A 21,899-nucleotide genomic window follows, 5' to 3' on the forward strand; every position below is an offset into this window, starting at 1 on the left:
TTCATTTTTTCTTTTCTCTTTCTTCCTTTCTCTCTTTCTTCCCTCATTCCTTTCTTCCCTTCCTTCCTTTCCTCTTTTCTTTTTCTTTCTTTCTTTTCTTTCTTTCTTTCTTTTTTCTTTCTTTCTTTTCTTTCTTTCTTTCTTCCTTTTTCTTTTTCTTTCTTTGTTTCTTCCTTTCTTCCTCTCTTTCTCTTTTTTTAACCAAAAAGTATTAATTGTGTGTATTTATGGAGTGCAATGTAAGCTTTTGATCTATGTGTACCTGCAGAAATATTCAATCAAGCTAACTAACATAGGCATTACCTCATTAACTTATCATTCTTTTGTGGTTAGAACATTATTCTTTTAGCAATTTTAAAATATACAGTATATTGTTATTCAGTCACTATAGATCACTGAAACATTTCTTCAGTAATATTAAAACATTTTACCCTTTGATCAACACCTCCCTTTCATCTGTCCACAATAAAATAAAGCTAGATATAACAAAAAGAGAACTTTTGGAAAATAAACAAACACACGGAAATTAAACAATATGCTTCTAAATGAACAGTGAGGAAATAAATTAAGAGGAAATGTTAAAATTTCTTGAAACAAATGAAAGTGCTAGGATAACATACAGCAAAGACAGTTCTAAGAAGAAAGTTTATAGCAAAAAGCACCTACATCAAAAAATAGAAAACCTCCAAATAAACAACCTAATGATGCATCTTAAAGAACTAGAAAAGTGAGAGTAAACCAAATCCCACATCAGTGAAAGAAAAAAAAGACCAGAGCAGAAATATATGAACTTGAAACAAAAAAATGCAGAAATCAATGCAATAAAAAGTTGTTCTTTTAAAAAAAAAGTAAGCAAAATCAACAAACCTTTAGTCAGACAAAGAAAAAAGAGAGAATACCCAGATAAATAAAATCAAAGATGAAAAGGAGACATTAAAACTGATACCACAGAAATTCAAAATATCCTTAGAGACTGATAGGAGCAACTACATACCAATAAATGGGAAAACCTAGAAGAAATCGGTAAATTCATAGACACATACAACCTACCAGGATTGAACCATGAAGAAATCCAAAACCTGAATAGACCAATAACAAGTAATGAGATAATAAAGCAATAATTAAAAGTTTCCCAGCAAAGAAAAGCCCAGGACCCAATGGCTTCACTGCTGAATTTTTACAAACATTTAAAGAATAATTAATACCAATTCTACTCAAATTATTCTAAAAAAAAATTAGAGGAAAAGGGACTACTTCCAAACTCATTTATGACAGTAGTATGACCCTGACAAAGACATGGTGAGACAAATTGGAATGGAAAAAGTAAATTTCTTTTTGTTTTTGCTGATCAGATCTTATATTTGGAAAAACCTAAGGACCCTGCAAAAGCAAAAATAAAAACAAAGACACAACAAAAAAAGAAAACTTCAGGTCAATATCTCTGCAGAACAATGATGTAAAATTTCCCAACAAAATACTAGCAAACTGAATTCAACAATGCGTTAAAAATGCCAGATATAGTATGCACCTAAAGTAAAATAAATAAAATTTTTTTTTAAAGTCATTTATCATGACAGAGTGGGATTCCTCTCAGGGATGTAAGAATGGTTTGAAAAACACAGATCAGTGCAGGCTAGCAAGATGGCTGAATAGGAACAACTCTGGTCTGCAGCTCCCAGTGAGATCAACACAGAAGGCAGGTGATTTCTGCATTTCCAACTGAGGTACCTGGCTCATCACATTACGACTGGTTAGACAGTGGGTGCATCCCACAGAGAGCAAGCTAACAGAGAGTGGGGCATCACCTCGCCTGGAGAGCACAAGGAGTTGGGGAACTCCCTCTGCTAGCCAAGGGAAGCCATGAGGGAGCCATGAGGGAGCCATGAGGGAGAACACATTTCAGCCCAGATACTACACTTCCCCATGGTCTTTGCAACCTTCAGACCAGGAGATTCACTTGGGTGCCTACACCACCAGGGCCCTGGGTTTCAAGCACAAAATTGGGCAGCCATTTGGGCAGACACCGAGCTAGCTGCAGAAGCTGTTGTTTGGTTGTTTGCTTGCTTGCTTGTTTGTTTTTCATTCCCCAATGGCGCCTGGAAGGCCAGTGAAACAGAACCATTCACTCCCCTGGAAAGGGGGCTGAAGCCAGGGAGCCAAGTGGTCTAACTCAGTGGATCCCATCCCCACAGAGCCCAGAAACTGGCTTGAAATTCTCAGTGCCAGCACAGCAGTCTGAAGTCAACATGGGAAACCCCAGCTTGGTGGGGAAGGGGGCCCCTATCATTACTGAGGCTTGAGTAGGTGGTTTTCCCCTCACGGTGTGAACAAAGCCTCTTGGAAGTTCAAACTGAGTGGAGCCCACCTCAGTCCACAAACCCGCTGTAGCCAGACTGCCTCTGGATTCCGCCTCTCTGGCCAGCCATCTCTGAAACAAAGGCAGCAAAGGCAGCAGCCCAAGTCAGGGGCTTATAGCTAACATTCCCATCTCCCTGGGACAGAGCACCTGGAATAAGGGGCAGCTGTAGGCACAGCTTCAGCAGACTTAAATATTCATGCTACCAGCTCTGAAGAGAGCAGCAGATCTCCCAAAAGAGCTCAGAGCCCTTGTTGAGGCTTCTGTGTGATGGAATGGGCAAGGCAGGGTAGGTAAGCATGAGCAAGTTTTCAAATGGATAATTTGAATGCTTTTCACTGGCTCTGGGCTATAGATGTGGTTTCTAGATGTCAGGTACCTGGCCCTGGAGTGATTTAAGGCAGAAGAAAAATTGGCTTGGTGTATGTGGGAGTAAGATAAAGCAAGTGGTTGGGGACATGAGCTTTAAACTGATTGGTTTGCATATGAAAAACAGTCACTCGGACATGCTGATTCTTACATCTAGGAATTGGCTCTGGGATGAGCAATCTTGCTTAAGGATTAGCAAGGCCCCCAAGATGTTAAAGTGTCATAAAATATAGAAAACTTAAAAAATAATGTGATTAATACTACCTCCAACAATATTCTGAGTACAGCCTAAAAAATCTTTCCTGATCTCATCTAACTTCATTCCTATCCTTTCCTCAAATATGCTCTGCACACCAGGGAGGTCTGACACGTTTCCAACCATTCCTCCACCCTACACTCCACTGACTGCTTCTGTGCCTTCAAAGTTATGGTTTCTTTTGCCAGAATGCATTCCTACCACATGGGGCAGATCTTTTTCTATAAAACGGATAATGTTGAAACACAAAATTATTGCCTTCCTGAAGTCTACAAACATTTATTTTCCTGCTTCACCAGTCAGATAATCCTCTCAAAGCAGTGAGATTAGTCTGATAGGAATTATTTTTGGTAAGCCAATGAACTAGAGTCAGGGATCCTTTAACAGAAAATATGGGTAACTGCCCACTCATTTTTCAAGCAAAGAGGCATGTTTTCTCTTCCTGTGTCAAGCCTCTCATAGCACATAAAACCTGCTGTCACCTCTCCCAACAGGGTCTCTGCTCTGGTCTGCTTCTTACCATCTGGTATGATAATTTTCTCAGATGTATTGCAGTAGTTGTTTAAAAAAAATTCATTTTTCCTAATAAACTACCTCATTCTTAGAACCAGCACATATGCTTTAGTCCTGTCTCTTGTCCCCAGTGCCTTTCAGAGTATCTAGACATAATAATTCTAGAAAAATATGCAGTTCTTGGGACAAGTGATGAGCCTTAGAAAGACTGGTTTTGAATCAAAGCTCTAGCACCTTTTAATTTTATGTCCTTGAACAACATATATACAACCATTTTTATGTATCAGGTATCTCATCTGTAAAATAAGAACCACAATTGCACTTAATTTACAAGATTATTTTGAAGACTAAATGAGATGACAATCACTTAGCAGGGTACCTGGCACATAATACATGCTGAAAAAATAATACTATGGGGAAGGCTGACAAGTTGCTTTTTAGCCAGTATGACACCTTAGTTAAAATTGTTACATTAACCAAAGTTGTCACATTTGCTAATATGATCATTTTCTTATCACTTCAAAATTAAATAATGAGTTAAGAATTGAGAATGAATATGTTTGTTGCAAAATATAACTCTCTAGACACTCAATAAGTAAAGTCCATTTGTGAAGGCATATAGTCATAAGTTAATTGATAATCAAAGATTATGCTTCTCTAAAGTATTGTTGATATAGGCGAAAAACCAAGAAAAATAATCAGATTGCCTTGGGTCAAATCCTAATTCCACTTATTTCTAAATTTACTTTGGGCAAGTTAATGCTAGTCTGGATATAGTTTGCTGTCTAGAATATGAAGAGTAATACATATTTAAAAAGTTATTTAACAAAGAAAATTTCCCAGGAAGGCATTTTGCAAAGAATATATTCCCAATATGTAATAGATATTATTATTATGTTTAAATTATTTCATTTATTTGCACTCGGTAATAAAATAAAGTAAGCCATATTTTTGAAATTAATTTCCTTTTTAGAGACTTTCAAAACTATCAACTCCTGAGGTGCTTAAGAAATCAAATACACTGAGGACCCTGAACAGGTATAAATCACAGCATCCACCACATAATCCTCTGTTGTTTGTGACTGTGACAATTGCAGTAAGTGTTCTGGTACTAAGTGGGGACAGTACAATGTTTCTTTACTTATGTTCAGGGTTGGCTGTTCGCTGTAAATATAAGAGACATAGGAAACAATTGAGCCAGTGCTTGGAAACATTTATAGACCCAGCATATGTGACATAATCACTAGCACAAAATCTGAATCTCTCAACATTGTCCTATCAGTTTTGAGTTAGGATTTGCAACCAAAAAGAGGGGGACCCATGAAGCTCAATAACAACTGCTAGCCTAACATGAAGTATGAAAGAAGGTCGTGTACTGTTAAGTATTACACCCTTGAAGAAAGACAACATCATTTACCAACTGCATAATAATTAGCAACCAATTAAACCTTAGTTTGGTCTTGTGTAAAATTATTGCTGTTAATCTTGAAACATACCTATGATGGATGTTGTGAGGAATACATAAATACAACACTAAACACAGTACTAGATTTAGAGTAAATTGTTCTGGTTAGTTATTACTTTTATAAATGATCAAATTCCTGAATCATCATTAGAGTCAGAGAATATTAGAATCAGAAGATGTTGAGACCAGCAGTTTTCAACTTTTTTCTGCAGGAAACCTCTTGTAGTTCCCCTGGATTCATGTTTTCAAAGATTCTGCCTCATCCAAAAAACATTATTCCTATTTTGTATGACATAATCAATTTAAAACAGTCCTCATAGCAACAGAATAAAATATATTCTGAAGTCTGAAAGTCTTCAGACTTTAAAATAAGTCTGAAAGTCCCTAAAAAACAAACAAATATATATGATTTAACATGAAATGATACATGTTTTCCATCACATGCAGATGGGAAAGAGCATTCTCTAGTGAAGGGAAAAGAAAAGAAGTTAAACTAATGAGATGTAATACTAGATAATGAGCAGAACTACAAGAGAACAATAAAGTAGGAAAGGGACACAAGAATCGCAGGGAAGTAGAATGCAATATAGTGATCAGAGAACACCTCTAGGAGGTAACACTAGAAACCATAAAGAACTGAGAAATGTAAGGGAACTAGCTATAAAGATTCCTAAGGGGAAGAGCATTACAACAACAGGGTGGAGCGAAGGCAAGGCATCGATCATAGCATGTTATTCTAGAAACCAAAAGGATGATAGCATGGCTGGAATGGATTTAACAGAGATGAAAAGAGTAGGAGATGTGAACAAATAAAGAGGGCAAGAGCACAGAAATCTTGCATATCTTTGTAAGGAATTTGACTTGTATTCTGATTGAGTGAAAAAGTCATTGGAGTTCTTAGAACAGAAAACTAGCATGATCTAACAGACATTTAAACAGGACCATTTTGGCTGCCATGTGGAAAGACTCAAGTGGGATAAGAAGAGAAGCAGGAAGACCAATTAGAGGCTAATCATGCCCCTCAAATAGAGTGAAAACATTAGAGCTGGAAAAAATTAGTCACGTTCTAAATATATTTCAAAGGCAGAATCCAGGAGATGTTGCTAATTAATAAGTGACAGTGTGACAGCAAGAGAGTGGTCAAGAAAACATAAAATGACTGTCCCTAACATGGAATAATGCCATTTACTGCAGTGGAGAAGACTGAATGAGGATCAGGTTTAGAAAAAATTATTAGTAAAAATTTCCTTTTAATGATAACACTTAAGCAAATAATATAGCTCTTAGAATACAATAGAACAGTATTCCCTGTGAACTCAATTTTCTGGAGATGCCCAGGAGACATTACGGAAGAAATATTAATTAGGCATTTGAATCTGTGAGTCACACTTCAGTGAGGAGGCATAGTCAGGAGAGGTGACATTAGCGCCATGGGCATGTTGAAGCATTTAAAATCATCAGATTGGATGAGATTGCCAGCAACTGATGGCAGATGGAGAAGACGAGAGATCCAAGCATTGGTTCAAGGGGCAAAAGCAGTGGAAGAAAACTGGACAAGTATGGCAACCTGAAATCCAAGTGAAGGTTTTCTAGAAAGAAGGAGCAATAAACTATGAGAAATGCTGGAGGTAGATCTAATCAGATGAGGACCTCACATTGGGTTTAGTCATGTAAAGTAATTGTAACCTGAGTGAAGTAAAGGTAGCTAAAGCTCAAAAGGAACAATTTTATATTGTTCTCTATTTACTCAGAAATGACACTGTTTATTAACATTGATGCTTATTAATGCTCATATTGAGAGTTGAGTGTGAACTGTGTGTTTTATCCTAGGTTCCAAGAAGATAAGCATACAAACAAAAATCATATGCACTTGAATTTTTATTTATTTACCTAAAAAATGATTTAGGTTAATGAGAAGTTAGTGTGACAAGAATTGTCTTCAAAATGTAAGATGGATGTGCATTTGATAGATTATTTCTGTCTACCAATTTCAATAGTACATTTATAAATTCTATATGTAGAGAATCTTAAAAAAAAGGTGAATATACAAGTCATCATAAGCGATACTGTAGTATATGCAAATTATATTTAAAATTGGTGTTTAAATGATTGTTGTATTTATTCCAGAATATATGTAAAATATAGCAAATACTGTGTACTTCATAATTTCATCATTGTATATCATTCTGTACACCATTTCCCCAAAACTTTGTATCTATTCTTTTTTCCTTTATACTTTTCTTAGTATTTTCTCAAGCCTATATATAATATTTAGATATAAATTTATAACGCATTCATAATGTTTCAATATATAGAAGCACTTGAATAACAATACTTTTTAGGCCAGGTGCGGTGGCTCACGCCTGTAATCCCAGCACTTTGGGAGGCCAAGGTGGGTGGATCATGAGATCAAGAGATCGAGACCATCCTGGTTAACATGGTGAAACCCTGTCTCTACTAAAAATACAAAACAATTAGCTGGGCATGGTGGCACATGCCTGTAATCCCAGCTATTCAGGAGGCTGAGGCAGGAGAATTCCTGAACCCAGAAGTTGGAGGTTGCGGTGAGCCGAGATCGCACCATTGCACTCCAGCCTGGGTAACAAGAGCAAAACTGTCTCAAAAAAAAAATACTTTTTAAAAAATATATTTAAGAGGGAAGCCCAGTATTTTAAATACAAACAAGTGACACTGAAAGATAGAAATTTACACATTTAGCAAAAAAGAAAATTTACAAGAGGAAGATGATCAAAGTATAAAAAAACAGGAATTATGAGTACTTTTTTTCTCTATGTGAACAGTCATTCCTAAAGGAAAAACGTAATTAATCAACTTAAGAAATTTAAAACTGAATACATAATTACAGTGTCTGGTTGTTGCAAAATGAAAACTTTCTAAAACAAACAATTAGATTGTTGGTTCTAGACTTCAAGGATTACCACAGATGTGATCTTATGTAGCATAATTCTACATACTCGTCAGTGATTCACACTGAGCTAATGTTCCTTCTTCATAGGTGAGATTCCTTACAGCCATGGAGAGGAACAATCACACAGTGACTGAGTTCATCCTGCTGGGCTTCACCACAGATGCAGGGATGCAGCTGGGACTGTTTGTGGTGTTCCTGGGCGTGTACTCTCTGACGGTGGTAGGAAATATCACCCTCATGGTGTTGATCTGTAATGACTCCCGCCTCCATACACCCATGTATTTTTTCATTGGAAATCTGTCGTTTCTGGATCTCTGGTACTCCTCTGTCTACACCCCGAAGATCCTAGTGACCTGCATCTCTGAAGACAAAAGCATCTCCTTTGCTGGCTGCCTGTGTCAGTTCTTCTTCTCTGCTGGGCTGGCCTATAGTGAATGCTACTTGCTGGCTGCCATGGCTTATGACCGCTACATGGCCATCTCCAAGCCCCTGCTTTATGCTCGGGCCATGTCCATAAAGCTATGTGCATCTCTGGTAGCAGTCTCATATTTGGGGGGTTTTATTAACTCTTCAGTCATCACCAAAAAGACGTTTTCCTTCAACTTCTGCCGTGAAAACATCATTGATGACTTTTTCTGTGATTTGCTTCCCTTGGTGAAGCTGGCCTGTGGTGATAAGGGTGGTTATATGGTTCTGATGTATTTCCTGCTGGCCTCCAATGTCATCTCCCCTGCCCTGCTCATCCTGGCCTCTTACCTCTTTATCATTGCCACTGTCTTGAGGATCTCCTCCTCCCAGGGTCGTCTCAAAGCCTTCTCCACATGCTCTTCCCACATCACCTCTGTCACTTTATACTATGGCTCCATTCTCTACATCTACGCTTTCCCCCGGGGATCTAGCTATTCTTTAGATACGGACAAAATAGTTTCTACATTTTACACTGTGGTGTTCCCCATGTTGAATCCCATGATCTACAGCCTAAGGAATAAGGATGTGAAAGAGGCTCTGAATAAACTCCTCCCATAAATCAAGATTATCTACACCAGAAGAGAACAAAGTTGATTTGAGATGGAGGTTTTTTTTTTTGTATTTCAAGCAGAGTTACCACTGTGCTCCATCATGACCAATCCCACCCATGATACGTGACAGTTACAGACGTTTAATATAAGAAAATTAGGAAAATTTAGAAGAAAAATATGAATATATAAGAATTTGAGGTGAATGTCTTGTCTTTCTAAATTAAAAGCAAACGTAAAACTTAGGCCCAAAGCCTCTCCTATATATTCATAAAGTGATGAACAGCCTTCTTCATTAGCCTAAGATTTGGTTAACTGGTACATATAGAATAGTAGTTGCCAGTGACTGGGGCAGGGTGAGTGGAGAAAGGAGAATTGTTGAGCAAAGGGAACAAAGTTTCAGGTAGATGTGAGGAATCAGTTCTGGAGAACTATTGCAGGACAAGGTGACTACAGTTAATAGTAATGTATTGTGCATTTAAAAATCACTTCAACGGTGGATCTTAAGTGTTCTCACCACAAAGCAATGATAAGTATACGAGATGATGGACATAATAATTAGTCTAAGATGTTCAATCCACAATGTATACATATACTGAAGCATTGTATTTTACCCCCACAAACATATAAATTATGATTTATCGATAAAAAATTTAAAAAACAAAAAGATTAATATGACAAGAGGCAGTTAATTTTGATTAGTTTTTCAATGTAAGACAGAAGTAATGTAATTTGTTTATAAACATACATACTTCCTTGTTTGAAGTTGCATAAGCAGTAAAGAAAGAAAATGCAAGAAACTGAATCAGGCAGGTAAACCCAGAAAATGTAGGAGAGTCACACAGAGTGAAAGAGTAAATCCACACTGGCAATCATGGACATTAACACGGTAAGTGGGTGTAGGAAATAAAATCAATACAAGTTGTAACACTCAGTAACACAGCCGAAACAGAGTCCAACAGTGTAATTCTAAGATGCTCAATGTAGGCAATTTTCTAAAAAGGAACACTGTTTATGCCAACCCAGTCTTCTGGTTGTCTAAAATACGTTTTCTATTTCCCACTGATATTAAAATTCCTATAAAATACATTATTTTAAAGTAATGTTAACAGATCAATTAGTATATTACAGTGGCAGTAAATCAATTACTTTATGTTGCTTGACTGTAACCAGAGAAGACATCATTTCAGAGGGAAGCCTCAATTACAGAAAGTAAAACTGATGCGACACAACTATTGGTGTCATAAACCCTGGCATGTAACTATAGAGGAGAGTCTTCAAACTACTTGAGGGCTTCTTTTCTAATATTTTTAGGGGAGCCTACCAAAATTTATTCTTCAAATAAGAATACGCCCATATATTATAAACGTGGCTGGCCTATGTACATATTTATATTGTTTTATGTTTGGAAGGTAGCTCTGGAATCACGTCTAAGTAATATTACAGAGATCTTAGTGAAAAGATAAAGTACAGCTAATAATAATGTTCGGAAGACATAAAAACAAAGAACATAAAATATAATGAAGCATGTGGCCAGATGTTTTATAAAATAATTTAGAAATCTGTTTAAGTGTAAAATTAGCAGGAGGTTTTTCACTTTTGGAAATATTTCATCTGAAAATTATGTATTTGAAGTATTCAGAAAAATATTTTATATTAATTTGAAATTAAAATATAAAATCCTAAGGGAATTTGATTACTGAGGTCAAAAATAAAGTTTAAATTCTTGAGATAAAGTGATTGGTAAGATTTTTCTTATATGTGTTTTCATAAATAAAACATTTCTAAAAGTACAAAAGCATATGGGTGGTCTCTTCCTTACAAAAATTTTCTTAAACTTAATGTCCTTTGAAAAATGCACAACTCCTGGAGGTTGTATTAATCTGGATTCTTCAGAAAAGCAGAACCAATAGAAGGTGTGCGTATGTGTATGTATTCAATTTGCATATTATATTTACAATACACACATATTAATTTTGAAGAGTGGCAAGTCTAAATCTGAGGGTGGCATAGGAGACTTGAGAGCTGTGGGTGCACTTCCAGGCTGGCAGCTTAGAGACTCAGGAGAGTCAATGGTGCAGATTAAGTCCAAGAGCAGAGTGCCAGAGAAGTCCCTCTTGCTTAGAGAGGTCTATTCTTTTTCTTCTTTTTCTTCTTTTCTCTATTTTGGTCATTAGCTGATTGGTTTTCTTATTTAAGATTGACTTCTTCGTAGTTATTTAAGATGGTAGATTGGAGGTTTGGTTAGTGTGCATCTCACACTTGGACAGACTAAATAGTGCAAAGACATGCTGTGAGGATTTTTCCAAGAAGCAACACAGGAACTTAACAGGAAAACTGAAAGAAACCACAGACCCTTTGAAAGAAGTTGTGGCTGCAGCTTTCACCATGCCAGGTGGACAACTGCAAGTTTCCAGAGCATGAGACAGGGAGGAACTACGTCAAGGTATACACGCCCACCGGGAAACCTGGCAATTCAGGCCACGGAGGAAGGCCTTAATGCTACCCAGCACTGGTGTTGACCTACTGAGCAGTGGGGAGTAAATGAGAAGGAGCAGCATCAGGACATGCTTTGTATGTACTCCCAGTCACCAGTGGGGACAGAGGGAAGCCATTCCTAATCCTACCTCACAGAGAACGTTGCAGAAGTCAGCCAGCTAACTTAGGTGGGGCAGTAAGAGAAGCTCCCAACTGAGATCTGTGATATAATCCTGAATGGGGATGAAACCCATTGTCCAGAACTGAGGCACAAGTAGAAAGTTTGCTAAAGCCTTACACACACACAATTTGGGTGTCCCTGCTTCATGGGACGAATGGGAGAGCCATCTTCTGAAAGCCATGGTGTGTCTCCCTTAGGAAGGTCAGTGGTCTGGGTCTATTTAAGTTCTCAGTGCAGGCTGCCTAAAACCCAAGTACCTGCTGCAGGTGTGAGATCTGTCTTGCCACATGTGTGGGAGCTGGGTGGGGCTTACTGCGGCCTGCTACTCCTCACTCCCTTGTGGACTTTTCTGTTCAGCAGAGGCAGCTATACTCCTTACTGAAACATCAACCTAGTGGCCATGGAACTGCCATCCAATCCTGATTGGGATAGCTGCATATGCCCACACATGGGTAGCCAGAGTGCAGACTTGCCTGACCCAGCCCTCATCTAGCTTTGCCCACTAACCAACCTTGTAGCTGAACACAAAAAACAGAGACTTTTGGGAGCTCTATGGCCATGTTCATTGCTTGAAACACCAGAGTACCTCCTCTGGGTAACATAAGTCAAGCACAAATCCCACTGCTACCACCACAGCTGGCACACGACCTCCTATGTGAAGCCTATCAATTATGGTATCTGCAGGCAGAGCAATGCAGCACCCAAGAAGGAAGAAACTTTTGTGTGACTTCATCTATCAATCAATATTGCCTCCATCACCCTGGCAACCAGGAGGTCTTCTACCTGCCCATGTGACCTTTTCATTATTACTGTAACAGGTTTCTGAGAAAGCCAACATACTAAGGCTATTTGTAATCAAAGGCATCTTACAGAGTCTACATCACTTCTCTACCACCCCATCAGATCTTGTGCTGATACCTGCTGCTGGGAGACATGAGGACAGGTCACATTGCTGGATCCAGTGCAGACATTCCCAGCACTAGCCTGGAGTGTAGCAGCCACACCAGGTGTCTAAACCCAGAGGAGAAGCAGAATTCACAGTAGTCTATCCCTGAGGGACTCCTATTCCTAGGGGAACAGGAAGTGCACTACATCAAGAGAGCACCTAATGCAACAAAAGAATCCAGATGGCAGGCCTTGGGACTCACACTTTCCAATTGTGGTAAATTTCAGCAGAGGGAAAAGTGCAATGCTTGGCTCAGTGGGGAAAATCAGTAGCTCTACCTCAATACTCAGGCATCCCTGGTGCTTGTGAAAGGTCTGGAGAAGGGTACTTCTTCTCCTTCTCATCCACCATTGTGGACATAGGGGGGGCTTCTCCCAAGGGAGCTCAGTGAGGTTGCACCTGCAGCATATCTGGAATTGTCAGGGTAACCGCATTCCCACAGGAGGAGTGCCATCCAGGTTCAGGCTTGCCTGAGAGGTAGAGTCACAATTCCTCTCTACGTGAAACATCAGCATTCCTGCAGATGAAAAGAGAGGCTCTTCTGATCTGAATAAACAGAACACTAGGTCAGGTGTGTGACTCGTGTGATTGGGAGGCAGATCACTTTCCTGATGGTCTGATAGGAGAGCTAACATTGCTCCCTCCCTACCCTTTGTAAAGACTTCACTGTGTTTCACTGAGGGCTCCCTCAGCTGTCTCTGTCAGGCCTGGGACCTCTGCTTTCCATGGGGTATTGCATTTACCCACTTGCCTTAGTCATAGCTTCTTTATACACATGAACACCTCCTGCTGGCCTGAAGCCTGAACTGTTCAATCCAGTGAATAAAGTACTAGGGGGATAAATAAATAAATAAATGCACATTACTGGGGAACAAGATAAGCTTCATGAGACCTTTGCCATTCCAGCCCCACAGGAGACAGTGAACCTGCTCACAAACTAAGAGCATCGCTACTACAATCAGCATCTGAAAAAGCCACTATACAAAGGCTCTATAGCCAAGGAATTATGCAGTCTTCAACCCTTGAACCTTCCAGAGCTGAACTAGATTACAGTAATAAGCTACAAACAGTAAAGTCACATCCTCAAGGGGGTAAAAAGAAATTTAGAAAAACACAAATTAAAAATAAGTTTAAAAATAATTAAAATTAATAGTCTACCCAACTGAGAAGAAATCAGAAAAACAATTCAGATAATGTGAAAAAACAGGGTTCTACAACACACGCAAAAGGTCACACAAGCTCTCCAGCAATGGATCCAAATCAAGATGAAACTTTTGACATAACAGATGAAGGATTCAAAAGATTGATTATTAAGCTACTCAAGGATATAGAAAAAAAAAGATAAAAACCAGCATACGAAAATTTTTAAAACAACCATACAAATAAACAATTTTCTAAACAGATAGATATTTTGAAAGAAAAAAACAGAACTGTTGTAAATGAAAGACATATTTAAGGAATTACAAAATGCAGTAGAAAATTTTAACAATAGACAGAGTAGAAGAAAGAATTTCAGAATTTGAAAACAAGGATTTGAATTAACCCAATCAGACAAAACTAAAGAACAAAGAATTAAAAAAAAAAAAGTCTTCAAGACATATGAGATTATGTAAAACATCCAAGCCTAAAAATAATTTGTGTTCTTGAGTAAGAAGGAAAGGCAAAAAGTTTGAAAAACTTATTTGAGGGAATAACTGAGGAAAACTTCCCTGGCCTTGCAAGACATTTACAAAACTATATACAAGAAGCTCAAAGAACTCCTGGGGTAGTCACTGAAAAAAAGGTCATTGCCAAGGCATATAGTCATCGTGTTATCTAAAGTCAATGTAAAGGAAAGAATTCTAACAGCAGTAAGAAAAAATGCATCAGGTAACTTATAACACAAACCTATCAGAATAACAGCAGGCTTCTCATCAGAAACCTTACAAGCCAGGAAAGACTGGGGTCCTATCTTTAGCCTCCTTAAACAGAATAATAGTCAGCCAAGAATTTTTTATGCAGCAAAACTAAGTTTCATAAATGAAAGAGAAATAAAGTCTTTCTCAGATAAGCAAATGTTAAGGAAATTTGTCACTACCAGAAAGGAAATGCTAAAAGGATTTCTAAATCTTGAACAAAAGGTTGATATGCATCAGAATAGAATGTCTTGAAAGCATAAAATTCACAGGTCCTATAAAGCAATAACAAAATAAAGAAAACGAAGTCACTAGGTAGCAATCAACATGATGACTGGAACAGTACCTCACATCTCAATATTAACACTGAATGTGAATACAGAATGGTAGAATACTTTTTTAAAAAAAAATCACTAACCAAATATCTGCTGTCTTCAAGAGACACACCTAACATGTAAGGATTCTTACAGACTCAAAATAAAGGGGTAAAAAATATATTCCATGCAAATGGAAACCAAAAGCATGCACGAATAGTTATTTTTATATCAGATAAAACAGACTCTAAAGCAACAATGGTAAAAAAAGACAAAGAAGGTCATTATATAATGATAAAAATATCAATCCAACGAGAAGATGTAACAATTATAAATATATATACACCTAACTCTGGAGCTCCTAGATGCATAAAACAATTGCTATTAGGCCTAAGAAAAGAGATAGAGAGCAACACAATAGTAGTGAGAAACTTCAGTACTCTGCTGACAATATTAGACAGATCATCTAGGCAGAAAGTCAACAACAACAACAACAAAAAAAAAAAACTACCGGACTTTAAGCTGTATTCCAGAAAAAAAAGAATGGACCTAACAGATATCTACAGAACATTCCACCCAAAAGCTGAATATAGATTCTTCTTATTAGCACATGAAACATTCTCCAAGATAGACCATATGATAGGTTACAAACAATTCTTAACAAACGTAAAAATATCAGAATCATATCAAGTATCTTCTCAGACTACAAGAGAACAAAATCAGAAATCAATTCCAAAATAATTCTCAAAACTATATAAACACATGGAAATTAATCAGCTCCTGAATGATTTTTGGTTTAACAATGGAATCAAGATTGAAATTTTAGAATTCTTCAAAATTAATGATAACAGTGACACAAATTATCAAAACCTCTGTGATGCAACAAAAACGGTGCTAAGAGAAAAGTTTATAGTGCTAAATGCATACATCACTCTGTCCAAAAGATTACAAATTGGCAACCTAATGTTACATCTCAAGGAAGTAGAGAAACAAGTACAAACCAAACCTAAAGCTAGCAGAAGAAAAGAAATAACAAAGATCAGGGCAGGACTAAATAAAATTAAGACAAAAAAAAATTCGTTTTTTTTTAAAGATAAAATTGGCAGACCATTAGCTATTAACCAAGAAGTGAGAAGATTCAAAAAAGCTCAATTTGAAATGGAAATTGAGACATTACAACCAACACTACAGAAACACTAAAGACCATTCAAGACAACTACAAGCATCTCTATGCACACCAACTGGAAAATCTAAAGGAAATAGATAAATTTCTGGAAACATACAACTCTTCCGGCTTGAATCTGGAAGAAATAGAAACAGGCCAATAACAAGCAGTGACCTGGAATTAGTAATAAAAAATTTGCCAATGAGAAAAATGTCCAGAGCCGGACGGATTTACAGCTGAATCCTCCCAGACATTCAAAGAATTGATATCAATCCTACTGAAACTATTTCAAACGATTGAGAAAGAAGAAATCCTCCCTACCTCGTTTTATGGGGCCAATATCACGCTGATACCAAAGCCAGAAGAGGACATGACAACAAAAGAAAACCACAGACAAATATTACAGGTGGTAATACTGGAGATTTTCCCAGATAAAGCACAGAGTTCCGTGAGTCAGCACTAACAAGGGCATGGTGGTGGTAGGTAACAGAAGATGTGCCTAGAGAGAAAGGCTGTAATGTATGGCCTTTATGTATTCTGCAAAGAAACCTGACTCATTAACTTGTAAAGTTACTATATTGGTGTTAGGTTGGTGAGAGGGGCTAGTGATGTTTAATAGGGTCACGATTAAATAACAACTGCAAAGCCTCTGATTCAATTTCTACCTGCAGAGGTAGAAACTACCCAGATCTCATCTTTCCAGTCTGTTTAAGGAGATCTCCTTATCACAGAAGAGTCACCCATACGGTAGATATATGCAATCATTGGTCTTTCTATCTTTCCCCAAAATGACTTCTGGCCCCTGCCCCAGGATAAGCTTTCCTGAGCAGCTCTGTCTGCTACACTGCGTGTGTGGTCCCTCACAAATCTAGGGTGCTTTGTGATTATCTCTGTCCCTTGTCTTCCATCAGTCCTTTCTCCATTCTGAGCTTCAAGAGTGGGCTTGCATGAATGAGCACTGGGTGAGTTGGGTGGAGAAATTTTTCTTCAAATCCACTTACAATGGTGATACACTTTTCCCATGGCACAATAAAGAGGTGACTTGCAGGTTTTCAGACATTCAAAGATAGAGTATTTTGCTTGACAGAGTGTTTTCTCATCCCTTTATTTCCAGAACTCAGGCATGAATCCTTGGGGATTCCATCAAAAAGCACTTCTCTCAGGGATGTGATATTGAATTGTGTTTACTATTATAGCAGAGAGTGTCTTACAGGGAGCAATTTCAAGAACTTCATTTGCATGTGAACCTTTCCACAGTGATAATTTTCAAGTGTCAGAGAAAGAAAATTAAAATGAAGATTCTGCTTCTTTCTGTGTATCTATACCCAGTATAATTTTGGGTGTGAACTATACACTTGGTGCCATTGAACCCACCTAGAGATGTATTCATGCCAAAACAATCTTTCTTACCACACTGGTGAGAATTTATCTCACTGGTATTTTTCCACCTCTAGACATTAGCGTCAGTTTAAAGCCTATATCAAAGCCAAAAAGTCTGGGATGTGTTTTGCAGAGTGTAGGATTACTCTGGTAAATGCCTGAAAATGATTCACAAAAATGCTTGGAAAAAGATGCAAGTACAGTCATGCCCTTCAGAATGACATCCAGTCAATGATGAACTGCATATATGATGGTGGCCCCATAAGATTATAATGGAGCTATATGACAAAGCGATATAATGGAGATTATATATTAGGTGGGAGGCACCTAACCCAGCTACTCAGGAGACTGAGGCAGGAGAATTGCTTCAACTCGGGAGGCAGAGGTTGCAATGAGCTGAGACTGTGCCACTACACTCCAGTCTGGGCAACAGAGTGAGACCTCATCTCAAAAAAAAAAAAAAATGTGATCTGGTAATATTTACAGGGCTTTATCAAATTCTATTGGCAAGTATCTGGGGAACAGGTGCAGGAATGAATTCTTATGGGACCAGAGAGAAAAAAAACATTAAGTTTCATATAGCCAAGTTTATTGACTGGGGCATATTCAATAAGGATTTGAGTTTTTTTTTTTTTTTTTTTTTTTTGAGACAGAGTTTCGCTCTTGTTACCCAGGCTGGAGTGCAATGGTGTGATCTCGGCTCACCACAACCTCCGCCTCCTGGCTTCAGGCAATTCTCCTCCCTCAGCCTCCTGAGTAGCTGGAATTACAGGCATGTGCCACCATGCCCAGCTAATTTTTTGTATTTTTAGTAGAGATGGGGTTTCACCATGTTGGGCGGGATGGTCTCAATCTCTTGACCTCGTGATCCACCCGCCTCGGCCTCCCAAAGTGCTGGGATTACAGGCGTGAGCCACCGCGCCGGATTTGAGATTTAATGTGATAGCTTGAGTTCCTGAAATAATGGCAATAATTTTCTAAGCTGTTTAACTGAATATTAAACCAAAAGAGCTTACAGTTATTGAGGTAAAAATGTTTGATCAACTTGAACTATTGAAGATGATGTGTGAAAGTACATGAAGGTAGATATAGTGTAACTGATGCCACATGTGTAATCTGCTGTCACAAATAAACCTCCTCTTGTCAACCTCTATGACTGTCTATCTATCTATCTATCTATTGTCTATTGGTGCTGTCTCTCTGGAGAACCCTTACTAACATACCCTAGGATTAATAACTTCTGAGAGCTGTTGCCACCTCTATCCTTAATGGTACAAGAAGAGAGAGAGGTTATGGGCACTGAAGAAACAGTTTTGAAAAAGGGTCATCTGTTAGGAGCTATTGTCTGAGGCCATGGATACACCAGCTGTGTCATCTCTGTAGATAAGGAGCCTGGGGGGAACCCTCTGCCTTCACTCTCCTCCCTGCCATTAATAACCATAGGGTAAACCTATTAAATAGAAAGCAAAGATCCCATTGATGCAATTAATACAGGCGAAGATCTTGGAGCAAAAAAAAAGGAGTTTAGAAGGATGGAGAATGGATTTGGAGGGACAAATGAGATATATCCAACATACAGTAGAAATATTATTAAGGAAGATCATATGTGCTTTAATAGGCAGATATACACATATGAATATTTACAACACACAAAATATATGTGTACACATATTATAGTTAAGCTTCTATGCAATTCAAGGGAGAATGAGAATAAAAACCACAATAAATTACATTTTTCACCAGTGAATCATAGTCTCCAGAATTTTTCCTCCTTTCTTACTAATAATCCCTGATTTGTCAACACACAATTTTGCTTAATTGCCTTGTTAGCTATTCTCCAAATTGTGAAATCCTGAGGGGTTTCAGGAATCTGTAACCCTGGGAATTCATATTCTGACATAAAAGATTCTGGGAAAGACAAACTTAAATTCTATTGAGATGATGGTGTTGTTGAGAATTTTAGGTAAGTTACTTAATTCAAATGTTAAATACGGATGGAAAATTGTGCTTCTTCCTCACAACCAGTCCAATAACCATTTACATAGTAATATATAGTAAGTGCTAAGGAAAGCTTTTTTTCCTTGAGACAGGGTCTCACTCTACTGCCCAGGCTGGAGTGCAATGGTGGTGCTATCATGGCTCACTGCAGCCTCAATTTCCCAAGCTCAAGCAATCTTCCCACCTCAGCCTCTGGAGTAGCATGGACTATAGGTACACCCCACCACATCTGCCACTTTTCTTTTTAACTATTTTTTGTAGAAACAAGGTTTCATCATGTTGTCCAGTCTGGTCTTGAACTCCTGAGCTCAGCCTTCTCTTCATGCTTTCCCCATCTCTATTCGTCAGGAGATATATACATCTTCTTTTTAACATTTTTTGGCAGAAGTATATTTTCATACTCATAACTTTTTTCCTAGCTTTGTCTCCCTCCTACTTACTGGTTCTTTTCCACTGCATTCTATCCTATCCTTTTATACTTATTAAATTAATATTTTACAAAAAAACCTTTAAATAACCCCTAAATTGGACAAATTATTCTTTTTTCTCGATAATGAATATACTTTTATGACTTTCTTATAATTTTTCACTAAAACACATCTTACTCTTTTGGGAGATCTTATATTATCGTTCCAAACATATTAATTAGTATTTTTAATTTAATAACCTTACATTTTAGTGAAAACCTAGGAAGCCAGAAATCTTCAATTATCTGTCATATCAGTATTTTATACAGGAAAACTTTATAATTTTTAGAAACATATTTTTCCATAACATAATTTAATGTTTATTAGTAGAATCAAATCTATTTAGTCTTTTTATATCATTTAAAAATCCAGGAAAAGAAACTTACATTATGGTCAGAATTTTGTTTTATCTTATGTTCTTATTTGGAAATGACTACACATTTAATAAATATCTGTCTTTTCATTCAATATAACATAACTTTAAGACTTCAAATTACATGAAAACTGTATTTACAAACATTTACCTCATTTCTATTATCTAATTTATTCAATTTTTTACAGTTTACAGAGATTCATAATGAATATTGAGATATGAAATAAAGCTAATCATAATTTCTAGTTCCTATTTTTAAAGCTTATGAATATCAGCTATTCACCTAAGTAGAAATCTTAAAGATAAATATATGAATATTTAACTTATAACTTAGAAGATACAGCTATTTTTGCCAAACAAACATTATTAAACTGTCTTAATTACAAAGAGCTGCACAAAGATTATTCTATTTTAGTCTGGGTTTATAGTTTTATAACCTTTGTATCAACCCCAACACCCTAAAACATCTAGCAAAGACAAATACAAAACTTAGACTAGTACACCTGGGCAAAAACATATGTTGACAATTTTCAAGATATTTACAGTTTCGTTTTATTGATAGTTTTCAAACCAGCTTATTTATTAAAGATTGACTTAAGTCATGTGAACTAAAAAGTTGATTATTATACATTTTATATTAATGTTTATGTATCTAAGCTAATGTGAATAGAATTCCTTAAGAAATTTTTTGCCAAGTATGCCAGATTTTGCCATGTAGAAACAAAATGCAACATATGTGTTTGTACACATAAATACACCTAAACACATGTGTGAACACACAAATAAAGATGTGATAGTTTTACTCAATAGGTAATCTAATGAAGGCTGCAAACCAACATTTGGGGTAATGCAATTTATGTAGTAGTTTTGTCTTTTTTCTTGTTTATTTGTTTTTTTTTTATTGCATTTTACGTTTTGGGGTACATGTGCAGAACATGCATGACAGTTGCATAGGTACACACATGGCAGTGTGTTTTGCTTCCTTTCTCCCCTTCACCCACATTTGGCATTTCTCCCCAGGCTATCCCTTCCCAGCTCCCCCCTCCGCTGGCCCTCCCCTATTCCCCCCAATAGACCCCAGTGTTTAGTACTCCCCTCCCTGTGTCCATGTGTTCTCATTTTTCATCACCCGCCTATGAGTGAGAATATGCGGTATTTCATTTTCTGTTCTTGTGTCAGTTTGCTGAGAATGATGTTCTCCAGATTCATCCATGTCCCTACAAACAACACAAACTCATCATTTCTGATTGCTGCATAATATTCCATGGTGTATATGTGCCACATTTTCCCAATCCTTTCTTAGTCTCTTTAACATTTCTACTTCATTTATTCAGTCTCAAATGAGTTTAGGGTTAAATTTTCCACTGTTTAAATTTTAGCTAGGACTGGTTGAAGTGTATTAGAAAAACAAAATCTCCAAACAGTATTGAACTAGTAACAAATCTATCTTTTTTTTTTTTTTTTGCATCACTGTTTTGCCTAATTAACAAAGCAGGCAAGAAAGAATTTTAGCAGGATTTGTCAGGTTTTTGCGAGGACTGGGGGATTGGTCTTTGTGTGGCAGAAAAAGCAAATATTTTATGCCAGACAGAGATGCCTTGTATTGTTCTGAGTTCAAGATTTTGACCTGGTTAGACCTGAGAGCCTAACATTAATATATGTATATATATTATATATATATATATATTATATATATATATATATATATATACACACACACACACACATATGCATATATATAGTTCTTTTTATAGATTACTAATTTTTCGATAAATTATTTCTTCACCATAAACAAATC

The 21,899-nt window shown here is 37.2% G+C and overlaps 1 protein-coding gene across 1 annotated transcript; it reads left to right on the top strand.

Moving 5' to 3' along the window:
* The first annotated feature begins 7,981 nt into the window (after window positions 1-7,981).
* Window positions 7,982-10,635, top strand: LOC100411687 (olfactory receptor 9G1). The gene has a single exon (XM_017978550.5). It carries the CDS (start codon window positions 7,994-7,996, stop codon window positions 8,912-8,914), a length of 921 nt encoding a protein of 306 aa, XP_017834039.3. The 5' UTR covers window positions 7,982-7,993; the 3' UTR covers window positions 8,915-10,635.
* The last annotated feature ends 11,264 nt before the right edge of the window (window positions 10,636-21,899 follow it).

The sequence above is a fragment of the Callithrix jacchus genome, chromosome 10 (genome assembly GCF_049354715.1).
Source record: "Callithrix jacchus isolate 240 chromosome 10, calJac240_pri, whole genome shotgun sequence".
NCBI lineage: Eukaryota > Metazoa > Chordata > Mammalia > Primates > Cebidae > Callithrix > Callithrix jacchus.

Bases quoted from the DNA above. Each gene is read 5' to 3' on its own strand.
- LOC100411687 (XM_017978550.5), top strand. From the start codon at position 7,994: ATGGAGAGGAACAATCACACAGTGACTGAGTTCATCCTGCTGGGCTTC.